The following is a 25,882-nucleotide window of genomic DNA, read 5'->3' on the forward strand; positions in this document are numbered from 1 at the left end:
CAAGCATCTCCCCCAAACGGGAACATTTACACAACCAAATCATAGATAAAAATGTACATCTAAAAACGTCATGCCCTTTGAAATCGGGGGAGAAATTATGGAACAAGCGGCGACAGTGACATGTTTACCATCTACAAAGGCATTCTTTGGTTACACCCCAATTGATTTTCTCACACCTATGAGGTAAGTGCTGTCTACAGCTAAAACAGAGCTGCCAGCTGTGACTGAGTGTTGGTGTGCACTCTGTTGGTAGAAGGAGCAAAGAAAGACTAGGGCTTCTGATAGAGATGCCCCGTAGGAGGTTTGTATTTTGTCTTCAGGCTGGGTTGGACCACGGGGATCAGGTAGTATCAATTCTGCCTTATGTGATACTTTGCTTGATGTCCTTGACAAATTCAGGATGAATTATAGATTTCCAAAATCGTGGCGACACATTGTTTATGATCTAATAAAGCTAACCTGGAGATCAGAATGCAAAGCTAGCCACAGCCATAGAGGCCAGACAGTGGTAGCATACATCTTTAATCCCAGCAACCACGCTAGTTAGCCATAGAAGCTGGGTGGTGGTGGTGCATGCCTTTAATCTCAGCACTAGAGAGGTATATAAGACAGGAGCAGGGTCTCAGAGGGCAATTAGTCTACAGCCATATTGCAGACAGGATTGCCCTAGCCTTAGTAGAGGTAAGAGCTCTCTGATGGCTTGGCTGCTTTGCTTCTCTGGTCTCCAGGCAAGCTTTATTAGATCATAAACAATATATCACCACACAAAATGTCCCTTGGCTAGGCCATTAATTAGTTTGCCATAGGTAGGACAACCCAGACAGAGTAGTACAAAATGCCTACACACCGTCTAATTTGACAAAATATTTTAAATGCTTTCTTAGCATGTTATTTTAGTGCGACTGAATTCCAGGGATTCAAAACTGTAAGACAGCAATAGAGAGAGGAAATAAAAGTGAATTTAAAAATACAAAAAAGGTGCTGTGCCTTACCGGGAAGGAGAAGCCTTTCCAAAGCTCCACCTACTCACCTTCTTCCCTCAGCCTGTCACAGCCTACCCTCCTCACTTGAGTTTAGGGAGTGATGTTTGTGATATTTCCTCCTTTGTGTTTCCATCAGGCTTTAACTTGCAAAAATGGAATGTTAATGAGGACACCGGAGGCTGGGCCTGAAAGTGGTTTTTAAAGAGGACAGAGCCAACCTCTGCCTACAAATCCTCCGAGGAACACATGAGTGGACAGAAGAGCGTCTTCACACTGAAATCTTCTACCTATGGCCCCATAAGAAGGTCTGAGACCCTTTCCCTTCTGGTAAAGAAAGGGTGATACAGGTCGAAGGGTGGTACAGATGGGCTCTGCCCCACTTTCCCAAGCTCCTCAGCAGTTGCCTTCCTCACTTTGTTTCACTGAAGCACGTGGACTGTAGAATGCCCAGGGTCCAGTCACAGCACGGCTGGGGTGGATGAGCCGCTCTTGGTTAATTTCTGAAGATAATCACTTGCATTTGGGGCTGGGATGCTGAAGGATGAATTTGGAGTGGCTGTTTTGTGTGTCCAGAGTTCACTTAGGTTTGGAGATTTCTGAAAGGTATGTTCAGAAATTACCCTACTTTGTTATATACCAAAATTAAAAACCTTGCCTATTGGAGGGAGGAAGTATGAGTACACAAAACGGCCTTGAAGAGAGATGTACGAAACAAGAAGGGACCCCAGACAGGACCAAGCTGGGAAGGACAGGTTCCCTGGAACGAGGGAGGGGATGCTACATTTCCTTTCAACAGGAGTTGGAAACCCGTGGGGCAGTTTTAGGGCAGAGATCCCGCAAGTGAGCAGTTCTGATTCTTGTCTGTGGTTCTGTCCTGACCAGGCACACAAATGCCAGAAGTATTTGGACACTCTAGTTTCTGGTCTGGTTCATATTAGTTACTGTCCTCATTGTTGCATCAAAATGCCCAACCACTGCAACTTAAAGAAGAAGCGTTTATCCTGGCTTTTCCCTGGGGCAGTCCATTATGGCCAGAAAGACATGGTGGCAGAAGCTTCATGTAGCTAGCCACACTGTGTCTGTAATCAGGAGATAGAGCGGGGTGGATGCTGCTAAGTTTGCATTCTCCTTTTTATTCAGTACAAGCCCCAGCATAAGGAATGGTACTCCCTATGCAAGGTGGGCATTCCCACCTTAATGGGATCCTTCACAGACATGGGCATGGTGTGGAGGGAGGTGTGTGCGGGGCTCGGAGTGGGTCATGAAGGAAGGCTCTAGAAGGATAATACTAGTCTCTGAGGTAATTTTAGATTCTGTCGAGTTGACAGAATTAGCCATCACACAATTGGACAACATCACTTTTTTGCATTTGCCTTCCTCCCACCCTTCCTTCCATCTCTTCAGCTCTCACTCATACTTCTCTGAAATCACACCCTTTAATGGGGTACTATCATGTAGGCAGCCAGGCCTCTTTCTAGAGAGTCATGGGTAACACATTTAAAAAATGTAAAATTGAAGTTAACAATAAAGGAAGAAAAGTAAAAAAGCTTTGCGGCATTTGGAGAGCTAGGTATCCATAATAGATTAGTGGATACAGGCTTGGGCTCTGCACCCATCCTGAAGCTGGGTTGACTAGTGTATAGAGGACAAGAGTAAAGAGTAGCTATGGAATCCTGACTCCAGTCAGTCCCCATTCTGCAACAAGTAGTCACCAGTAGACAACTTTAAGGGATCCTGTCATGGACATGTGTGCCCATATACCAGACAGTGTGGGAACAGCATTCAAAGGGTGAAATTGTTTACAGCATCACTGTATCAGTCATCATTACATATGGAGAGAATTGGTGTGATACGCTATTGTGACCTGCAGTGCCTCTCTGGAGGAGACTCTGGAGGTCTGTGCTTTGTACGTACTCTAAGGAAAGTATGTATTTCTGGCTTGGTGTTGTTCTTATTGGTTGTAGTTCCATTTTTGTGTGTATTATTACCCATTCTTTCTCCTGGACAATACTTGATAATCGTTCCTGTTCTATATAGCTTTGTATTAGGTTTAGTACCTTATTTACATGAAAAGGGAAAGTGTTGTGGGAATTCATTCTGCTGATAGCTTTGACATGCTGGCCTTGGGGTGGGCTTCTTGTCTGTGGGCATGATCTCTTAAAAGGAGAGAGCCAGAGGTTGTGCATTCTCTTTGGTTGTGGAGACCAGGTCAGGTGGTATGAAGCAGCATGGTGCCAGTTCCCAGCTCCCTTGGGCAGAACAGAAGGACTTCGCAACTGGTTATACCTTGTCCTTTATCCTGTATCTGATTATATATATGTATATTATATATAATATAATGCGGTTCTCATAGAGATTCTCTCTCAAAGGTACAGATCACATTCCTTAATCCTCACCACAGTCCAGGGAAGCAGACATCATGTTACCTCCAAATCACGTATCAGGCATTCGAGGGTATGTGAGGGTTACACTGACTCAGGGTTTGAACCTCTTCTGTGTTTTTCAAGACAGCCAAGGAAGGGCTGAAGTTCACTAGGGATCTGAACCAGGTCTAATTGACTAGTGACTTTACTTCAGCAGTGAATCAAGACACAAGGAGAATGTTTCAAAGACTGAGGAAAAATTGGGCCCATCTAAAGTTATGCCAGGTAAGGCAGTCTGTGTTTGGATCACAGACCCACAAATTATGTAGATTCACATACATCTTTTTCAGATATGCATAAATCGGGGGGAATGTGTGGAGTGTTGTGGAACTAAATGTATTTGTATGTGTTCAACATGCTGCATAATTGACTAAATTATCCACGTGGGGATTATTCACTTTTAATTTGCAATCTGGCTTCTCTCAGTTACACTGTTGTTTGGTTGCTCCAGAAATGCCAACTAATTTAAATAATAATTTAAGTAAAACATAATTAGGAAGGAAAATTAAATTCGATCTTTTGCCAGCTCTTCAACAGTCTGCTATTAAAATGTAACTCTAATCCATGTGCTGTCTTCATTTTCCATTGCCTTTTCACTCTCATGGGATTTGATTATGATTATCGCAGTAAGTTCCTGTGCAGTTTTCCCCTTATCTCTTCCCAATCAGACTGTCATTCTCAATATAATCTTAAAAACAAACACTCAAGCCCCTAACACTTAATGGCTACCCATTTTCCTACAGGTAAGGGACAGGCCAAAGCCCCTCACCAAAGCTGCTTCTGGTTTAATTTCCAGACTGTCTTTAACACGACAAATCGTTCTTCTACTTCTCAGCCTTTACTCATTCTGTCTTCTGCTGAAACACCCTCCTCATCTCTACAGGCTTAGGAAACTTCTCATATTTTCCAGCCCTACTTTGCTACTCCCCCATCCCTTAACACCCTCCTCCAGTTTCTTCTCAGGCAGATAAAGGTTTTTGTGAAAATGCATTGTCTCCTTACTCTCTTGTGAGAAACTTAACTATACACGTCTTGGAGATTTTAGCTTTCTTCTCTGCTACGATGGACCCCAAATAGTTCCAACAAATACTTGTCCATTTTAATTGCTGACAAAACATATTTGTCTGTTTGAGTCCCCAGTGCCTAGCTCGATGCTTGGCACTCAATGAACAGTATACAGTAGGCACTCAATGAAACCACTGTAGAAGGAATTTGATCAACGTGTCCAAGGCCAGAACTGTGTTCTGCAGAGAACCCTGGGGATGCAGACACGGGAGGGCCAATAGCAGGGTTGGTAGCATAACCTCAACTGACAGGGCATGCTCGCTGGCCCATTTCTCTATCCGTAGAGGCCTCAGGTTTCACTAAACCTGAAAAAAGAAATTGCTACATATACTACATTTGTGGATGCACAGCCATGTATACTGGTGCCTAAATTGCACGCATATACACATACACCTAGCCAGGGATGCAGATCTATAAATAAAAATAAATATACATGTATAGCCCGGATTCCAAAACGGTCAGAATGCTAGAAATGATGACAACGACCTTCCTTTCCCTGTAGGGACCACGCACAAGCCTCCAGGAGTCCTGCTCGCTGCAAAAATCGAGCAAACGTCCGGGCGGCGCGACTTGGCCCTCCCGGGCTTCCGTCAGGCTCGCCGTCATTGGCTGGGTTGTGCACAGCTGACAGTCGCGCGGGCGAGGAAGCTTTGAGGATGGCGGCGTCCGCGGCGCTGATCTTTCCGGAGAGCCCCAGGTAGCGGTCAGGCTGAGTGCCCCGTCATGCGGAGGAGACCTGTTTGGGTGGGAGCAGAGGTGTCGCCACTGCCTGCTGCTGTGGTGCAGTGGACCCGGGTCGGGAGCTGGAGGGAAGCTGCGGAGAGACGTCTAGGGGCGCCAAGGAGGGTGTGGGCGGGACGCGGAGGAGGGCGTGGAGGAAGGTGGGTGGGGCGTGAAGGGGCGTGGGCGGGGCGTGGGGAGAGTGGGCGGGGCATAGGGGAGGGTGTGGGCATAGGGGAGGAAAAGTGGGGGCAGCGCGCATCCATTTTGGAGTGTTTCACCTGCTCTGAGTTTGCTGTCCTGGCCGCGCTGGTCTGTACCAGAGATATGGACATGAGTGACTTTTTAGCGCAGGAAGTAGAAGTTACTAGATGCTCCAGTTTCTTGGGAAAGTACCCTCTGTTTTTAGTCATTTCAGACCCGATGATGATGAGAAAGGCTCGTGCTGGTACTATGGCGTGCTTAACAAATAAACACGTGTTAATAGCCTCTTGAAACCAAGCCAGGCAATTCAGGCAACTAGTGGCATATTTAGGCACTCTTGGTACCATTAATACTGTTTTCATTTTATTTAGTTTTAAATTTTTTCGGAGTGTTAGGTAAGACTGCCTGGCTGTGGTGGTGATGCAGAGCCCAGTTTTAAAGATTTTCTTTGGCGGAGTTCTTACTGTATTGCCAAGACTGGCTTCAAACTCGTGGATCCAAGGTCCGTGTAGCCTTACTCAGCTAATATGCTGGAGCTATTGGCTGCCCCACCACCCACTACTCAGATTTCCCCCATTAAAACAAAATTATTTCAGCCAAAACCAACTCAGTTTGTGGAAGCAGAAGAAATACTCATGAATGCAGGCAACTGTATTGAAGGTTGAATACTACATTCCTGATTGGGAAGAAGGCAGTTGGATCTGACAAGTCACTTCTTCAAGCTCTTGACCTGGGGGAGCACACACTATTAAGGCACATTCAGTGTGTACACCATTGTGCTCACCACACAGTTTGAAATTGGTTATTATAAGTGACACAGGTCTTAAAGTAACTGTGCATGCTAAATAATTTTGTATGAACTATCTTCCCCTTCCTGCCACCGTTATTTGCCATCATTATCCTTTATGGTTTTGGTGTAATTCCCTAGTTTGCTGTGTTCTTCTTTATACTCCTTAAGAGTTTGTTTTAGATTAAGTGGTAGCATGCATTCCCACTGCTAAATCACTGCTATTCCCTGACAGGGTACATACCTCCCCAAGTAATTTGCCTGGGAAGAAAGAGAAAATTGTCAAATGCACTTTGCAACAGGAATACTTTGGGGGAGAGGCATCTTTTTGGAAATGCTCAGATTGGTTACCTGGTTGTCATTCATTTCACTTTATTTCACTAAGACGACAGAGCTACTAGAGTTGTTGAATTAAAACATATAAACATCAATGGCAAATACATTGTAAAACTTATTTTGAAACTTTGTTTGCACATCTATTTAGCATGAAGAAAGCAGTGCCGCTGATAAATGCAATAGATACTGGACGGTTCCCACGCCTTCTTGTCCGAATTCTTCAAAAGCTCCACCTGAAGGTTTGCATTTCTGTCTCCCTGTGGCTTCTGATCCCTCCAATTACCCTGAAGCATGATGCTATTATTTGGAAAATGTACGAAATAATGTTCTTTTGTGTGTTCTCAGGAACTCTAGATCTGTGGAAGATTTGATAATGTTCTCTGGTCAAAAGTTTGGGAAACTTTGTATTCTATAATTAACTTTAAAAAAAAAAATGGAGCTTTCCAGAATATTTTGCATTCTAATGTTTGGGTCACATATTTAAGGACGAAGGTTTGCTTTGGAACTGTTTTATCTTGGTATACAATGTTCTGTGGAACATGCTTTTAGGAAAAGGCTGATTTAGTTCTTCCTGGTAAAGATAGTTCAGCGCAGGGCTGGAGAGATGGCTCAGTGGTTAAGAGCACACATTGCTTTTGCAGATGACTTGTGTTTAGTTCCCAGTACCCACTTAGTGGCTTGTAAACACCTATAATGCCAGCTCCAGGGATTTGATGCCTTCTTCTGGCTTTCTTGGGCTCCTGCATGCACACGGTGCATATAAAGTCACGAAGAAACCACGCATACCTATACAAATAATCAATAAGTCTTAAAAATAATTCAGTCAATATTACTTTTCACTCTAGGCAGAGTTTTTGTTAGGACTGCCAGCCTGCTCTGTCCCATTAGCTGGCTCCCAAATAAATATGAAGAGGCTTATTATTAATTATTAATGCTTGGGCAATAGATAGCTCAGGCTAGTTACTAGGTAACCCTTACATTTTAAATTAACCCATATTTCTTATCTACCCTCTTCCACATGGCCGTACCTTCTTTGAATGTGTCATGTTCATCTTGCTTCTCTCTGCATCTTTGGAGACCCTTCAGACTACGCCCTTCTTCCTTCTAGCATTCTCTCTGTTCCAAAATTCCTGCCTAGCCATTGGCCAAACAGTGAAAACAACACATTTTCACAGTGTACAGAAGGATTATTCCATAGCATCTTATACAATATTTAATCTCTGATTTTTTTCTTTGCTTTCATTTCAAGGGTGCAGTTGGTTTGGCCATGTGGATGCTTGGTAATTAAGTCATTATTTGGTAACCAGTTCAATTTATGTTTTTTATGGGGTTATAAAATTTCACTGACCGTGTTTGTGGAGCACCTATGAAATGCTAAGCATTTTTGTAGGCACCAACATTCAGTTATCTCAAGGCTCTTAACCTTTTTCCTCTATTGGCCAGGAGACAGCCCCAGGCCTGTAGCATACTCACTCTGAATTGTTCTCAAATCCAAATTTATTTCAGCTCCTTATTGTTTCCTGGCTTCGGACTAGTATCTGTCACTCACAATCTTCTTGATTTTTATCTTTTTTTTTTTTTTTTACACTTATGTATTTCTACTTTTTTAATGTGTATGATGGGTGTTTTGCTGCATGTATGTATGTGTACCACATGTGTTTTTGGTGTCCACGGAGGCCTGAGTGGGCATTGGATCCCCCAGAGATAGAGATGGTTGTGAACTGCCTCATGTGGGTACAAGAGCAGCAAGCACTTTCATCCACTGAACCAGTTTTCCAGACCTTTATCGATTCCTAATAATACCATTCCAGTAACGTTTCTAAATGTTTTTCTCTTTTAAAAGTGTTGATCATACTTAACAGCACTTAGAAACATCAGTAGCTGTCCCTAACAATATTCTAAACACTGTGTGTGAATCCATTAGAACATGGCAGCGGCCTACATTCTCCCTACTTTGCATTTGCAATCACACTGGACAATACACATTTACTACAGTGTTCTGGGGCCTTTTCCAGCCGTATGTTGTGTGCACATTCCTCCCCTTGTTTCCAAATGCTCCTCTTCCTTGCTTCACAGAGAGAACATCCACCTTTCAAGCATTGTGCTAGTCTCTTCTCTGTGCTTCTAGAATATTTGGCTGATTCTCTGTTCATTGTATCACTGCATTGTGAGCACTCATTTCTCAGGAGACAACCAAATCCCTATGCTTCTTCACCAGTCTTTCTACTTGTAGCCTTGAGAGTCGTGCCTTTCCTTACCCATATATAGCTCCCTCCCCCAATACATTCCTCATTATACAGCTGGCACTTGATGTATACATTTGGCATTAATTCTTTTCTTTCACATAAGAAATGCAAAGCCAGCATGGGAACTCTAAGTTCTTGCCTGTGATGTAGATGGAAAGACGGGGGAATAACAGGAGCAGGAACATTCTATCATGTCTCATCTTACACATCAGCACTTATTGGGAAAAACTGGGAGACGTCACACCAACTTCTGTAGCTGAGAACTTAGAAACAGGTATTTGTAGCCTGTGATCTTAATTAGTGGTTACAACTCATCTAACGGGAAAGCCCATCGCAGAGCTTTGGGGACCCCACGTGAAACCTGTAGAGACAGCTGTCGGGGATCCTGACCAGGCACACTAGAAACAGCAAGGCAGACTAGTGAAGGTGCAGTGGGGAATGAAGGCTCTGCTGTGATGGGAAGTCAGCAGTTTTAAGAAGTGACTGCTAATTATGAGATGAAATGAAAGAACTAAGAAAACCAGGTATCAGAAGTGTAAAGCACAGATGTCTGAGGTGGCCTAAAATTAGAGCAGAAAAAGCATCCGTTCCTCAGCTTAGATTTCCAGTGATCAGTTATATCACCACGGAAAGTTCGTTTCACTCCACTTACAGTTGTCTAGAACAAGTGTCATAATTTAGAGAATAAGCATGCCAGTTTGCTCTCAATGTGGCCTTTTCTTCTCTTTTCCTATATGAATAAGTACGTCTTGTGAATGCATCCTCTGAACTGACTGCTTCTGTGTTTGTAGTCCGAGAGCAGCTTCAGTGAAGAAGAGGAAGAAAAACTTCAGGCCGCATTCTCTCTAGAGAAACAAGAGCTTCAGCTGGTTCTGGAGACAATATCGTTTATTCTGGAGCAGGTACTTTTATAGCCTTAATTTCCTATCTACTGCATGTTTTCATGCCTTTAATATCTGTGGCTCTCTCTATTTTTATATAGCTATGGAAGATGTTAACTCTCAGGATGTCTTAAGAGTTCCAATATACTGAAACATTTTTGAGTGCATGACTTCTTTCCATAGTGCTTCATTCTGCAAAAATAAATACGATATAGCAATCACCGTTCTTGTCAGCATTTCTCTTAGAGTCAACATTATGTTCTCCTCACAGCCTTCTGGATCTTTTCTAGCCTGTGGCCCCGAACTCTTTCATATATATTCCTCCCATATACCAATTACAAAGGCCTGTAAACCCATGGTCAGGGTTATCACTCCTTATACTACTTTCCTCTCTTATTTGTTGTTGTTATTAGCACCAGATACATGACTTAGAATAGGGAGGGTTTATTTTGATTGATGGATTTCAAAGGGAAATCATGGAGGTGGGAGTGGCTGTGACTGTCTTCCAAAGAGAGTGCCTGCGCTAAGCACCTGAACCTGTGAGGGGCACTTCATATTCAGACCTTAATGTGGATCTTAAGGATGACTGCTTCTTAGGCTTGGTGAACCTTCCGTAGAGAAAGAAAGGCAGTTGAACATAACAGCACAGGATGGGGTTTGTGGGAAAGTTGTTCTCAATTTATACAAGGGATAGAACAGATGTTCTTAAAATTACTTTAGAATTTTCTTTTGTTATATATAACTTTGGTTGAGAGATAAAGGCAGTTTTTGGGACTCCTTGGGAAAATCTATTTGCTGAAATCATTGTAAACTTTAGATAATTAAGTGAGATAAATGAAATAAAACTTTGTTAAGTAATAATTATAGTAGTCTTTAAACCACAAGGCAAATGAAACATTTAGCCTGAGAAAGTTAGGCCTATTAGCCATGAGTTTTAGTTCTTTGTTTTGCATATTGTTGTTAATAGAACTGTTGAAAATGCCTGCCTGCAAGAGGGCTATGGAGTCTTTTCGATTTAAACTGTTTTAATGCTGGGCCTGGAGAGATGGCTCAGCAGTTAAGAGCACTTACTGCTTTTGCAGGGGACCCAAATTTGGCTTTTAGTATCTGCTTCTGGCTGCTTAAAAGCACTATAGCTCAGCTCTAGGAATCCAATGCCTCTGACCTCCACAGGCCCTGAACTTGCACTCGTGTGCACTTAATCCCAAGCGTGAGTGCAACACACACACACACACACACACACACACACACACACACACACACACAGAGAGAGAGAGAGAGAGAGAGAGAGAGAGAGTATTTAATTTGCTTTAAATACTTTTGTACTGCCTACAACTCAAGGTCTTTGCATAAGCCTGAGGATGTGTGTCCTTCCCCTTTTACAGGCAGTGTACCACAACGTGAAGCCAGCCGCACTGCAGCAGCAACTGGAAAATATTCATCTTACACAGGACAGAGCAGAGGCATTCGCCAACGCTTGGTCGGCTATGGGTCAAGAAACGGTTGAGAAGTTCAGGCAGAGGATTCTGGGCCCTCACAAGGTACAGGGCAGACTGTCCCAAACTTTATAGCAGCTAGGGTTAAAAAAAAATGGTAACATTTTTGTGAGAGGTGAAAGTAAGGCAGAAAATTAAATGTTACTGTTTTAAGTTTTTCTACATGTTAGCTTATTTGTTACCACATGATTGAATTTTGACAGTTTGAAATATGCCTCTGTAATTAAGAGTAGGAATGAGATAGTCTCCTTACACCGTCGGGCAGTGATTCTCTGTGTGCCCATGTGAGGCTTGTTTTTAACATTTACTGAGTCACATTCTTGCCTGTCTTCTGTGTGTCTGCATTAGCACTGAGCAGAATCCCTGGCATGCGGTAGGCATAGACTCAACATCCGTCAGCTCCCATAAGCCAAACACTGGGAGAACGTAATGTTAGCGGTATCCCAAGGTGCCCCTCGAACCTAACCTCATAGAGTTGGATGATCGGCAGATTTTTGTCTTTTCCTACCCATGCTTTGCATTACATCAATCTTCCAATGTGAAAACAGTTCCTGGGTCATTCTTTGACTCTGCTGCTGGTTTGCCTTGCTGATATTTGCTGAAGAATTCTTTTTCGCCTGCCTATTTTTGGTACATCTGAGGTGAGCTGGGAGTTACTCCCGCCCTGCCTTCCGGAGCGTCTGAAGAAACAGCATTGTTCTGTGTTACCAGGAATGCGCTGGGCTCAGCAGTTCCAGACTCTTCAGCACTTAGTATTGCCAGTTGTTTTTCTTTTCTTTTTTTCTGAAAACCATTGCATTAAATGTGTGGTGCTGTCTTGTGTTTTTAACACACAGTTTTGGTAGTTTTTCAAGTGCTTGTCCTGCATGTGTATTTTGTGGTAAAGCATCTGGTTATTTTGCTTAACTGTACTCTATCCAAGGGAAGCCAGAGATAGAGTTCTCATTGTACCCCAGGCATAAAACCTTGTTATAGGTAGGCATACAGCATTTTCTCAGTTTTAACATATAGAGGTGCTTGCCTGCATTCCCTTCCCTTGGAACTTGAATTCCAGTTGAAGACTCTAGATCTCTGTGATATATGTGGTGGCACGGTGTTTCTGCCAGTCTGCAGCTGTCTCTCTTTTTTCTGTAGTGGTGTGTCCTACACAGCCAAAGCTGTCGATGCCCCATGCATCATTTGGGATGTTCTTGACCCCATACTCAGTTTTGTGTCTGGAATTTATAGACAGATCCATAACAGTGTTCTCTGTCAGTGCTTTATACAATGTTGATGTTTTGTATGTGAGTCTGAGATCCATTTTGAGCTGTTTTCAGTTAAGGTGCAAGATACAGGGTCAAGGTTCATGTTTGCACTGTGTGCCAATATTGTTACTGTAGTTGCTATCCTTTTGTCTCCAAATTGCTTCTGCCCTCTGTCAAGAATCACTTCATGTATTTGTCTAAGTCTTTTTCTGAATTCTCTCATTCCTTTGATCTATTCATCTGTCCTTGTGTCAGTAAATCCTTCTGCCTTAACTACTGGAGCTTTGCTGTAAGAGGGCCAGGCATGGTGGTGCACACCTTTAATCACAACACTCAGGAAGCAGAGGCATTGGAATCTCTGTGAATTTGAGGCTAGCCTGATCTTCATAGTGAGTATTGGGACAGCTGGTGCTACATAGAGATATATCTTTTTTTCAATGCTCTACCCCCCCACCACAAAAATTGGTGGGGCCTTGGAGTGGGGCTGGAGAGACTGTTCAGTTAAGAGTATTTGCAGTTTTTTCAAAGAACCCAAGTTCTGTTGTCAGCAGCCTTGTTGGGTGGCTCACAGGAACCCCAACTCCAGCTACCTGGGGCTGGGGCTGGATCCCTCTGATGGCCTGTGCAGGCCACTGCATGCATGTGGCGCGCACACACACACACACACACACACACACACACACACACACACACACACACACGTACGCACACACCATTAAAAAATAGTCTGAGCTCAATAACTTTGTTCTCATTTTCATATTTTTGGGGTGTTCTACTTTCTTTTCTTACATACAAATTTGAAAAATTAGCTTTCAATATCTACAAAAAGTCCTGCTGGATTATTGACTAAGACTGCATTTGATTTAATGATGAATTTGTGGAGGAATAACTTTTTTTGTTTCTTATGTCAGTGTTCTTTATTTTGTGCATATTTTGTTATTTTTTAGCACAGTATTTTGTTTTTAAAGCTGTTATAAATGATGCTATTTTTGTAATGTTGGTTCCCATTGTTTATTGTTAGATACTGGAATAGAAATACAATTAACTCTTTAAAAATACTGTTTTTGTGATAGTGGAGATTGGACCCAAAGAGTGCTAGCAAGTTCTCTATTTCTTGACTTTCTGATCTATATTGATTTGTGACCTATGATGTTGGTAATTCACTAATTAGGGATAGGAACTTTAAAAAATGGATGTCTTTCATTTATTTTCAAATACATTTTTGGTACTATTTTTACGTGGATATTTGCAATTTTGGTGAATAGAGACTTTCTCCCCTGAATCTACACAGCTCTCCCCCTTTTTATCTATGTGATATATATGTGTGTGTGTGTGTGTGTGTGTGTGTGTGTGTCTTTGCATGTGGGCCTGTGTGGGCCAGAGGTCACAATGGGTGTTTCCTCACCTTTGCCTTGCCCCCACTTTGATTTTTGAGACAGGGTTTCTCTGTAGGACCTGGAGCTCACTGATTCAATTAGACTGGGGTGGCCAGCGAACTTGTGTTAGCCTGTTTCTGTCACACCAGTTTTGAAGTCACATGGCTGCTGGAGATCTGAACTCTGGTCTTGGTGCTTGCAGGGCAGTCATGCTGGTGCTGAGGTCACATGGGTACTGGGGATGTGAACTCAGGTCTGCATTCTTACAGAGTAGTCACTTGACAGACTAAGCCATCTCCCCAGCCTGCTTTTTCTTATTTTCTCGTCTTACTTGATTGACGGTTGAGGGGAGAAAAATGCTGTCTCTAGTATGCATGTTGTTTGCATCTGAGTTTTCCCTGTGCAACTGATCATCCTTTGAGTTTCTGCTTTGCTTTTCATTATTTCAATTTCTCTGTTTTCCCGCCTCCTGTGTAGATTTCAGTTTTTCATTTTGTTTCCTGAAACATCTTCATTTGGGAAATCTTCATACTATTCTGGTCTTGCTTGTGTTTTTCTTCTGTGTTGAGGGTCTGCCTCCTCAGCATCTTGCACTGATCTGCATTGCTCGCTTGTTTGCAGGCTGTAGCCAGGAGGTAGTTCCCAGTGTCTCCTGGACAGCTGCCTTTGGAGATAGTATCTCTTTCCCCCAGGGATTGATAATTTCAGGTGCTGCTTAAAGAGTCAGAAGTTCTTATACGGAATATACAAAATGAAAACAAAGAAACTTGAAGGTTAGGTATTGTGGCATGTGTCTGTTATCGTGGCAGCTTGGGAGTCTAAGGGAGAAAGGTCACAAATTTAAGGATAGCCAGGAAAATGTAGTAATATATTAAAACTGTCTCCAAAAGAATGAAGTTGGAGAACTGGAACAAACTGAAAAGAGTTGACTGTGTTTTGCCTGTGTGTATGTATGAGTACCAGGTGCCAGCAGAAGCCAGTAGAGGGTGTTGGATCCCCTGGAACATGAGTTACAGTTGGTTTTCAACCTTCACGTAAGTCGGGGCACTGAAACACTGAGCCTTCTGTTCAGAACCCAAGGGGGGTGGGTGGGTGGGTGGGTGGGTGGGGGTGTGTGTGTGTGTGTGTGTATCCATTGTGGATAAGTAGCCATATCTTCTCATTCATCCATTGACAGACACTTAGGTTGTTAATATATCTTGGCTGTTGTGGACAGTGCTGCTGCAGTGGATGAGTATGCACATGTCTTTTCAAGATGCCAGTTTCATTTCTTTTGGATATTTTCAATTTTTTTGCCTTAATTAAATTTGTCTTTAACAGTTTCATATATGTACATAATGCATAGTACATAATGATGGACCACTTTTAGCTCCATTCTCTCTGGTCTCCCTCCTGCTCTCAGACACTCCTGCTTTCTCTACAGAACTTGTCCTTATGTACTTACCTATTGAGTTTGTTCTGTGACGCACTGAGTTTCACCAGGGCTGTCTGTATGACCATGAGCTTGGATCTGTCCACTGTAGGTTGGCTGCTGGGTTCAGTAGTGGTTACACAGCTGCTAACAGTGACTCTAGTTTCCAGAACCTGTCAATGGCAGTCTTCAGTGTTTTGAAGAACACCTGTGTCATTTGCAGTTAATACATGTTCCAGTTTATGTTTTTACTGACAGCACACATGGTCCCTTGTCAGCTCTTTTGTTTTTAATTTAAAAACTTTATTTGATGCTTATGAATGTTTTCCCTGCGTGTATGTCTGCACACTACTTGTGTGTCTGGTGTTCATAGGAGTACAGAAGACGGTATCGGATTGCCTGGGACTGGAGTTATGGATGATTAATGATGGGTGCTGGGAATCTAGCCTGGGTCCTCTGGAAGAGCAGCTAGTGCTCCTCACCAGTGAACCGCCTCTCTAGCCCCTCTTGTTGTCATCTTGATAATAGCATTACTAACATGCAGCCACGACATTCCACTCTGGCTTTGATTGGTGTATTCCTGATGTGTGACAGTGAGCACCTTTGCCGTGCCTGCTGGTAGTCTCTCTTTTAAAAAAATACCTGCTCAGGTACTTTCATTATTTTTAAAGTGTGTGTGTGTGTGTGCATGTGTATGTGCATGCATACGTGGGTGCATCCTTGAGTACTAATGTCTGAGGGGAACACAAGAGGGTATCAGGTTTCCTGGAACTGGAGTGATAAGTGGTTATGAGCATCCTAGTATTGGAAACCCAACTCAGGTCCTCTGGAAAATCAGCAAGTGCTGAGCCATGTCTCTAGCCCAGCTTCACCCATTTTAAAAATGGGATTGCTTTTTTTTTTTTTTTTTTGCTGATCTTTGTTTGAATTCTTTTATTTTTTTGAATACTAGACCCTTATCAGATAATGCAATGTGTGGATCTTTTTCCGTTTTGCAGGATGCTTTTTTCTTCTGTGTGCTCCTTGCTGTTCAAGGACTTTGAGTTTAGCACGATCACATTTTTTGTTTTTTGTTTTTGTTTTTTTTTTTTGTTTTAATCTATGGCCTTTGCTTTTGGTTTCATATCCTAAAAACACCAGCCAGAGCATTGGGAAAGATCTTTTCCCCTGTAGCATTCATTACGCCTAGTATTTCAGTTTCCAATTGGGTTAAAATTACTTTTTGCATATGAGCAAGAACCTGGCTGTGTGTTCTTATGCACAGTCAGTTCTAGCACCATCTGACAAAGAGAATGCATTTTCCCATGGTGTGTGCTCGGTGCCCTTGGCAAAGATAAGATGGAAAGTAATTGGAAGGCATAGTGGGTAAACACCTCTTTGTGTCTTGATTATTTAGATCTGGTAAGTTGGAGAGGCCCGAAAACCCATCACAACCACTTTTCCTAATGCTTGACTGAAAGGGATTTTCAATTCTGTCCCCCCCCCCTTCAGAAGCACCGTCCTAATCTCTGGGAGACTGAGATATTACTGCTGCATATGCAGCTTTGTGTTTTTCCCCTTATCAGAGCTGGCTGTCAGCAATGCTTCACCAACATTTGTCATGATGCCTATGTGGTCATCACACCTACTACATCACAGACCACGGAAAACAAACATCGCTTTTTACTGTACTCATCCGATTTTTTAAATTTAGAATCCCTTAATACATTAGCGCCAAATTAAAAGTAAAAACAGTTGTGTCAAGTATTATTGGCAATAATAGCTTTGGTTTCTGAGACTTGAGGCACTGTTCCAAAAATATGTTTTTGTGTTTTGTTTCTAAAATACCTTTAAAAAATGAGGTAATGAAAAATGTATGGAAGGCCAGTCATTAGCCCTTCTAAAGTAGATTACACATTGATCTGTCTTCTTAAGAGGCATTTATATGTTGGGGAGTTTTAAGTATAAATATAACTCTTGTTTGTTTTGAATGCTCACATTGTTCAATGTGATTTTCTCCTGTCAAACAGCTTCCTGTTCTTCATATCACCATTTACATACAGACTTAACTCAAAATATACAGTCATTGTGTTATGATGAAATCTTATTGTCCTCATGCAGGTCATTATAAAACCTGCATTTAAAAATGGATAGCCAAGACATTATTTCCCAAGACAGTAATATTTCTAAACATTAAAATAATTCCTTTTAAACCATTACAATTTATTAAACACAACAGCCAATCATGTATTTTATTGTTAAATACCTGTCTTTGTTTAGAATAATTTTATTTATTTTTTGAGGAATATGAGTATATATATGTATATGTATACATATATAATACATATATATATATATATATATATGTATGGTGCATTTTGATTTAGCTACCCCCTTTTCTTTCTCTTAGTCCCCCAAGACTGCCCCCAAACATGGCCTTCTTCCAATTTCATTTCCTTAATTATAGTAAAAACAAAAAAATAAAAGCCAAACAAAACAACAGCAAAAATGCCTACCAAGTCCAGTTAATGCTACCTGCATGGGTATGGGGCCATTCACATAGGCAATCTACCAATGGCCACATCCTCAGAGAAAAATGTCTCTTTCTCCTGTATCAGCCAGCAGTTACCAACAGTCCTCAGCTGGGGATAGGGCCTTGTGATCCACTTCCTCATCCATGTTGGAGTTTTGCTGGCTTGATTTTCTGTAGGCCTTGTGTGGGTAACCTCAGCTGGTATGAATTCGTGAGTGCAGTAGTCATCTCATGTCCAAAAGACTACATTTCACAGCATTCCTTGCTGTTCTCTGGCTCTTATATTCTTTCTGGTCATCCTCTGTTTTATGTTCCTTGATGGGGGAGTTGATACTGAGCACTTAGTCTCTTAGTAGCATTTTGACCAGTTATGAGTTTGCATTGATTATTGCCCACTATTTCTTTGGCCAAGGTTGAGAGCATTACAGATCTATGGTTATAAATACATTTCTTTAAAAGAAAGTTTGACATCATGATTGTTTTACAAAACAACAACAGTGGGGTCTCTGCTAAGGCCCATGGTCTCTGCATCCATGAGTTTGGGCATTAACTCCCCCTTCAGTGGAGGGGGAGTTAAATCCAACCAGAAAGCTGTTGGCTAACATTCAATAGTCATGCCATATTGTGCCAGTGGGGGCATGTTGCCTGGCAGGCTTGTACTGTAGCAAACAGGGTTCAGTGCTGGGTAAGACAGTTGATGTCTTTCCTCTTCCAGTGGACAGACAGCACCTTCTGGCACTGAGGAAACTATCTAGCAGGGAGAAAGTTTCCCAGCCAATTTGAGATTGCTCTCTCAATGTCTTGAAACCAAAGTATATGTTGTTTTCAGCAGTATAATATTATAATCTAGTTATGGTGGGCAACAAAAGCAATAGCAAAAGCCTGTGATGTTTGAGGCCTCCCCGATCAGTAACTCATAGTGAGAGAGCCCATGTCTAGCACTGAGAGTTTTGTTTAATAACATATAGCTTCTGGGAGGGGCACTCTGCACCAATGCAAAGATACTTTTTTATACAGTGTAAAAAACCAGAAATTGACATTTATAATTTATTTTCTTATGTTGTTATTTTAATATTTTTATTCTATTTCATTTGGAACTATAAGAGTAGATGAATAAATAGTTTTACTATAAAGAGGACAGAGTATATATTTCAGTATCTGAATCTTTAAACACACAGAGTCACTATAAATGTACACATGAATGGTGTTTCAGGTTCTGAATACCTCATAGCATTATTATTTGTGAGAAAGGTACTTTTTGTAACCATATCCACATCCAACTCAGTTTTCTGCTTCTATTACTTCAGTCATTGGCATGCTATCAAAAAAAAAAGAAAAGAAAAAAAGAAAAAGAAAAAAAAAGGCACCATTTTTTTTAGGTGTTGGACTTAGACAAGGTTCTGAGATATTCTGCTATACGTTTTAAGCTTCTTTTTTATAGATATAAAAATATAACTTGGTTGCAATAAAATGTAGGGATGTTGTTAAGTGTTCAAATGGTGAGTTTCAGAACTTCTATACAGTCAGTCATCTGTAATAACATTGATCATATGTTCATCATCCAGAAGGTGTCTAATTTATCTCAGTCTCTCTACCCTCATTCTCTGTATTTATTTATTTATTTTTTAAAGTCAAAGTCATACCATGTAGCCATGAGTAGCCTAGAACTAGTTATCTAGACCAAGCTGGCCTGAACTCAGATCCATCTGCCTCTGCCTCCTAAGACTAAAGACGTATACAACTATCCCCAGCACCATGCTCTTCTTGGTTCCATCGCCATAGCTTAGTTTTTAGGATATTGTAGTTAATATAAATGGGCTTATGTAATGTGCGTTGGCCTAATGCCAGTGGACACTTTCTTGGATTGCCTGGTGTCGTTACAGGTATCAGTTATTCTTTTAGGGCTGGGTGACAGTCTACTGATTGAAAGACACAGTTTGTTTATTTATTTATTTATTTATTAAGTAAAATTCCCCTTGATGTCTGCCTGCTGCTACTCATTTTCCTCGTGTCTTTGAGAATTTTAATGTAACGCAAACTGTTTCTCAGTCTTTACTAGCTCAGGACACCAACAATGATTATTTGAAATTCTATTTTATTTTGCTTTCTTTTTGCTACAAATCCTTGCATGGCTTTCTGTGTTGCTTATGATAGAATTCAGTTCTTACAGGTACATATGTGATCTGTAGTTCCCCCTCAGCCCACTGTCTAGCTTGTTGACCTTCATTGCTTAATATCTCCCACCTGGCTCACTCTAACTCCCTCTGATCTCTTTGCCTCAGAGACTCTTCTTCTGGATGTCCATATGGCTGCCTCCTTACCATCTTCAGATCTATGTTTAAAGGCGACATTTATCTTAGATCTCATAATTGGAAGAGTCTTCTATTGATGTTTATCTCGTTTTGTACCATGCTACTTTATTTTTTACCTGTATATTTTTAAAAATGGTTTGCTTCTGTCCTATAATACGAACTCCACAAGGATAGAAGTGTGTGTTTGTTTGGTCACTGCTGTAGTTTCATTGTTGAAAGATAGCAGATTCTCCAGAAACAGCTGTTAAATGAACAATATCCTTGACTCACAAATTGTGCTATTTTGAAGTTCTGTCTGTTTGCTTTTCTTATAAAGAGGACATTTCTATTTATTGATGAGAAAAGAACAGTTCAGGGAAGAGATGTGAATTGTATTTTTGTTGTTGTTGTTGTTGTTTCCTAGTATTCTTTCACTTTAATTTTTGCTGTGTTTTAAGCTTTTGTGTTTGTATGTGGTTCAGTTATGTTGTGGCCCTTGAGTCTTTTTAGAATCCTAGATTCCAAACATTTCAATTTCTCTCTTTAAAAGTGAGAGTGTAGGAAGAGTTGCTTTAGCTTGACACACATGGAAATTCTTCTAGGAAACAAAAAGTGGTGGATTTTGCTGTTGGTACAGCAGTCAATTTAAATGGGTTTTAGTCTAAAAGACCCTTAATCAGTCTTATTCAAAACAGAAATGGATTCTCTCCTAAGTAATTGGCTGAGACCAGAACCATTAGCAAATTGAATAAAGATTTTGCTAATGCCAAAGAACTGTGCTGTTAGCAAGATTACCCCAATTACATCATCGTGCTCCAAGATGTGCACTTGCTAAATACAGCTGATGTATTTTTTCACTGTTGCCAATTTTGAGATCATTAGTTGAATGACATTTCACTGTCCTCAAACTTGTACTATTCATATATTTTTGACAGGGAGCGGTAGCAATTTGAAAGTCATTGATGTGTCTTATCACCATCTTAAATTTGAATTGATAAATCTGTAGGTCAAGAAGTATAAATTTTTGTTACCCTAAAAGTGGGACCATGTTGACCCCTGTGTCTGAACTTGAGCGTACAGTTAGGGTATATCCGTAAGTGAGGGTATAGTTAGGACATACCCCAAAGTATGGATATAGTTAGGACATATCCCTAAATTGTGATGTCTATAAGTATTGCTACCTCTTAAGATTTGATGATTTGATAACATGAAAAGCACAGATTTCTGAAAGTAGGTCACTGGTCTGGTCCCTTTGCTTTTGGACATTTGCAGAAGGAAGCACGTTCCTGCTGTCCTGGAGACTGCTCAATGGGTTGTCCTCCCTCAACACACTGTTGTTTCCCAGGTGCCCATGAGAATGGTCCTTTGAGACATTTTAGCTCAGAATTCTTTATTTCTGCTGCTGCACTACATCCAAGGGCTGTCTATTCTCCTGCCACCACTTTCCATCTTGTGGGTCTCTACCTCCCATTTTACTGGAGGAATGCTGGGATTACAGACGTGCACCACCATATTAGGCTATTCACATGGGTTCCTAACAGTGAACTCATGGCTTTAGGCTTGTATGGTCTCAGATGGTTTTCCTTTTAAATTATATTTTTGTCTACCATTTCTAACCTGACCCTGTTTTTATTTTATTCTTATCACTCAGTCCATACAATTTTGCTTACCTATAAAATCATCAATGGATCTTTTATCTACTTGAATGTCAGCTTTAGGAAAGTAGGTATTTCTGGTTTTTCTTTTTAGTGTTAAACTGCAAGCCTTCAGTAGTTCTTAGAGCATAGTATGTCACTGTGCTCCAAGATATACACTTGCTAAATACAGCTGATGTATTTTTTCAGGGTTGCCAATCTTGAGATCATTAGTTGAATAGCATTTCACTGTCCTTAAACTTGTACTATTCATATATTTTTGACAGGGAGAGTAGAAATTGGTTGAGTAAATTCTCAGAACAGTTACAACACTGAGCTAATACCAGAGTTGCAGCATCCAGCAGTGGGAAGTGATCCGGACCAGCATGGTATCAGTCGTGGAGCATCTACACATCTGTGTACCTGTGTCATCCGTAACTGTATCTCTGAACAGTGTTACTTCTTGCAGGTTAAGGGAGTCTCTGAGTTGTTAGGCATGTCCAGGGAATTTGTTATGGGCCTGTGGTTTTAAACACTTGATTTTACAGTGGCTCTTGTTTCCTTGTCTCTTTTCAGCATTATGATGCGTGCTCAGTTTAGTTGTTTGCTTGTTTCCCCCTCTCTGTCTCCATGTCTTTCTCTGAGTCTCTGTCTCTGTGTTAATCTGCTCTCCATTCACTTAGTGGATACATTGCACCTTCATCACATTCCGTCTTTTTCCCTAAGGTGAAAATAGGTGGCAATTTCACCGTCTGAGTTTATTTGCACAGATGGTTCCTGACTTATTTACTGACATTTGCTCTCCATATGCTTGCCGTCAGTCCTGCTACAATTCTCACAGTGTGCAGGATGCAGAATCCCGTTGCCAGCTGACTAGCTGGCATCTTGAAATGTGATCTCCTGTGCTTCTTGGACTTCAGATGTTAAGTGTTGAGAGCATCACTAGTTTTATACTACAGCTATGACCGATTCAACATTTCCACTGCTATTTAAAAATGGATAGAAAACTAAGGAGAAAGCAGTTTTATAGATATTTTTGTACGTATCAATACTATTTACTCAGGGGTAGGAATCATTACTATGGTGACAAAGCCAGGTTTCCCCTCAATTTGTAATGTTTGTTGCTTAAGATTCATAAAGATGTAGATAATTGTTATAGTTAACTTCTGCTGTCAATTTGACATGAACTTAATGTCACCTTAGAAGAAGGCTTCAACCAAAGAATTGCCTCCATCAGATTGGCCTATGACCATGTCTGTGGGGGTATTTTCTTAGTTGCTAATAGATGTAGGAGGGCCCAGCACCCTAAGAAAAGCTACAGTGGCTATATTGTTTTGCATTCCTACCAGCAATGTGTGAAGGATCTACATTTTCTTTATATTTGCCAGCGTTTGTATTGTCACATTTATTCGAACCATTCTAAAAGGTACGGAGTGAAGTCTCACCATTGCCTTAATTGCGTTTCGCTGACAATTAATGGTGGTCGGCATTTTTTTCATGTGCTTATTTGCCATTTCATCTCTTCTCACCTGAGATGTTTCTTCATGTGCCGTGCATATTTTTTTTAAAAATACAAGCACTGTTTTTATAACATTTCCACTTCACCCTCTCCCTCTCCTTCTCCAATGCCCACCCACTCATGAACTCATTTTTAAGTATTATTGCTAAACACACACATACCCTACTGAGTCTGTTTAGTGTTGCTCCTATGTATATGTGTGTAGTACTGATCACATGGGATCTGATAACCTATTGGGGGAATCATATCTGGAGAAAACAGGTTTTTTCCTCTCAGCAACTATTTACCGCCTATAGTTTTTTGTCTAGAGGAAGGGTTGTGGTGCTTCAGATGAGGATGTTTTCTGTATGTGTTTATATTTGAATGTTTGGTGCTGTTTGGGAAGGCTGTGGAGCCTTTGGGAGTTGAAGCCTTGCTGGAGAAAGTGCATCACTGGGGGTGAGCTTGCCTGCCTTTGGTTCACTCTTCTCTGCTTCGTGTTTCCAGTTGAAGATGTGGTTTCTCAGCTTCTGCCTGTTGGACTCTCCCTCCAGACAAAATAAACTTTCTTCCTTATGCCATGTTTGGTCAGTGTTGTAGCAACAAAAAGAAAGTAATACAGTGGTCTTGTAAAACTCATCCCCTACCTGTCGTATTGACCTGGTGTGGTCAATATGTAGATCTTAATTTGACAGGCGTATTGTTAAAAGTCCATGGGTGCAGGATCCCCATCATTCTGTCTCACAGCTGGCATCTTGGTCCTCCGACTCTTAAACTCTTTCTGTGTCTCCTCTGTGGTGTCCCCTGAGCTTTAGGTGTACAGAGTGCACTGTAGATGTAGCAGCTGGGGCTGGTACTCCATCATCACTCCTAGGCACTTTGACCAGTTATGGGTCTCTGCAGCACCCCGTCTGCTGCAAAAAGAAACTACCTTGATGAGGGCTGAGGGCCACATTTTCAGTTGTGTCCTATGCTCTGGGTGTTCCTTGTTTGTCTAAGATAGCAGTCCTTTGTCAGGCATGTGGTTTGCACATGCTTACTCCTACTATATAGCCTGACTTGTCTTTTAATGGGTCATTTGCAGAGCAAACTCTTTGATTTTGTTGAAGATTGGTTTACCAGCTTTCCCCTTTTAGAGTCTGCTCTTATTTCAAACATAAAAACTCTTTCCTGGGCCTAAATCTTCTTTTGCAATTTGTTCAATGTATGTTTTAATTTTCCTTAAGACTTTCTTTTTGTCTTGGACATTATTTAAAAGCATGTGGTTAACTTCCAAATATTGAGGGTTTTTTTTTTAATGTTCTAGTTACTGATTTTTAATTGATATCCTGATGAATACTCTGTGTGTATCAAAAGTAATGTACCCATTGATGGCAAACATCCCACAGTGATATTTAAAAACAGTCATCAACTCTGGCTTTAAATAAGAGATATCTGAAACAAATTGATAGAACATATTTGGAAATAAACAGCTATGTGATATTATAAGAACAAAAGTAGCAGGTGTATGAGGAAGAGAAATATTTATGTACTTGAAATGAGAGTCTGAACTTCTACACTGAAGTAGTAGGATGGGGTATGGCTGTCTGTGTGGTATGGGACCCAGAGAATGTTGCCTTAGTAACTGTAAGGGAAGCCAAGCTGCGTGAACCTAACTTTAGAACAGAGTCACGGAATCAAATTCATAGAAGGCACAGAATCCCCACCTAAAATAAAATGTTTTTGAAAAGAGCACATAAATTCATTACAGCTTTGAATAAATGGTGAGGACCTGCCCTGAAATCAACTAGACAGGTGTGGAAGGGAGTTAATGGTCCGTAAGTTCTTAGAAAGACTTAAAAAGCCGGGCAGTGGTGGCACAGAGGCAGGAGGATCTCTGTGAGTTTGAGGCCAGCCTGGTCTACCAAAAGAAAGGAAAGAAAGAAAGGAAGGAAGGAAGGGAGAGAGAGAGAGAGAGAGAGAGAGAGAGAGAGAGAGAGAGAGAGAGAGAGAGAGAAAGAAAAGGGAAGGAAGGAAGGGAAGAAGGAAGGGTTAAAAGAGACTAAGGGAGTTATGGTAAAGATAACTGACAGTGATCTTGACCTGATTTTGGGGGGTGGTTGAGAGCAGTGTCTTTTTCTACTTTACAGTAGCATCTATTTTATAGTAACTATTTTTAACATCCTCTTTGGCAGATGTGTTGCCAATAGTTTTACACATATCTTATTTCCCACAAAAGCTCAGTCCAGCAGTTAAATCAGATTTCCTCAACTTTAACCCAAAATGAAGAAACTGATGCTTGGGTTTAGCTGATTTGCCCAGTAGCAGGGACATCAGAAGAATGGCCCTTGGACTTGGAATACAGATCTGATTGGTTGAAAACTATGTCAGCATACATAAATGCTGAGGCTGCCCACACAGACCAGAAAAAAAGCCCTCTTCCTAAGAGGAATGAAGAGCTCACACCTGCACTCCAGGAGTATGGTTGGTATATGATATTTGCCTCCGTTTCTGAAGATGTCACCTGAAAACCGCAGCTCCTGTGATTTGCCCCAAACATACCTAAAGAGACACCCTGTGCTGTCTTAAGTCTTTGTGGCACTGTCTTTGCCCAGTATCCTCTGAAAAATCTCCATACTTGTCAATACAGCTCAGGTGTGCCTCATCTAAAATGCTCCTGACTACAAGTCTTCCAGACTTCATGTTCTTCATATTTGGGGCTATTTGCCACTTTACAGGGTGAAATGTGTAATTTGAAATGCCCCAAATTCCAAGCTCTTGTGTGGCACATTATTA

The 25,882-nt window shown here is 41.3% G+C and overlaps 1 protein-coding gene across 1 annotated transcript in view; it reads left to right on the forward strand.

The window, feature by feature from the left end:
- The first annotated feature begins 5,063 nt into the window (after window positions 1–5,063).
- Commd10 (COMM domain containing 10) overlaps window positions 5,064–25,882 on the forward strand; it is a 103,958-nt gene continuing 83,139 nt past the window's right edge. The window contains exons 1-4 of the mRNA XM_051200962.1: window positions 5,064–5,168; window positions 6,667–6,757; window positions 9,556–9,666; window positions 11,031–11,186. Of these exons, the coding sequence (XP_051056919.1) occupies window positions 5,128–5,168; window positions 6,667–6,757; window positions 9,556–9,666; window positions 11,031–11,186 (399 nt within the window). The 5' untranslated portion in view covers window positions 5,064–5,127. The remainder of the gene's footprint in view (window positions 5,169–6,666; window positions 6,758–9,555; window positions 9,667–11,030; window positions 11,187–25,882) is intronic.

This window comes from Phodopus roborovskii, unplaced genomic scaffold (genome assembly GCF_943737965.1).
Source record: "Phodopus roborovskii unplaced genomic scaffold, PHOROB, whole genome shotgun sequence".
NCBI classification, from domain to species: domain Eukaryota; kingdom Metazoa; phylum Chordata; class Mammalia; order Rodentia; family Cricetidae; genus Phodopus; species Phodopus roborovskii.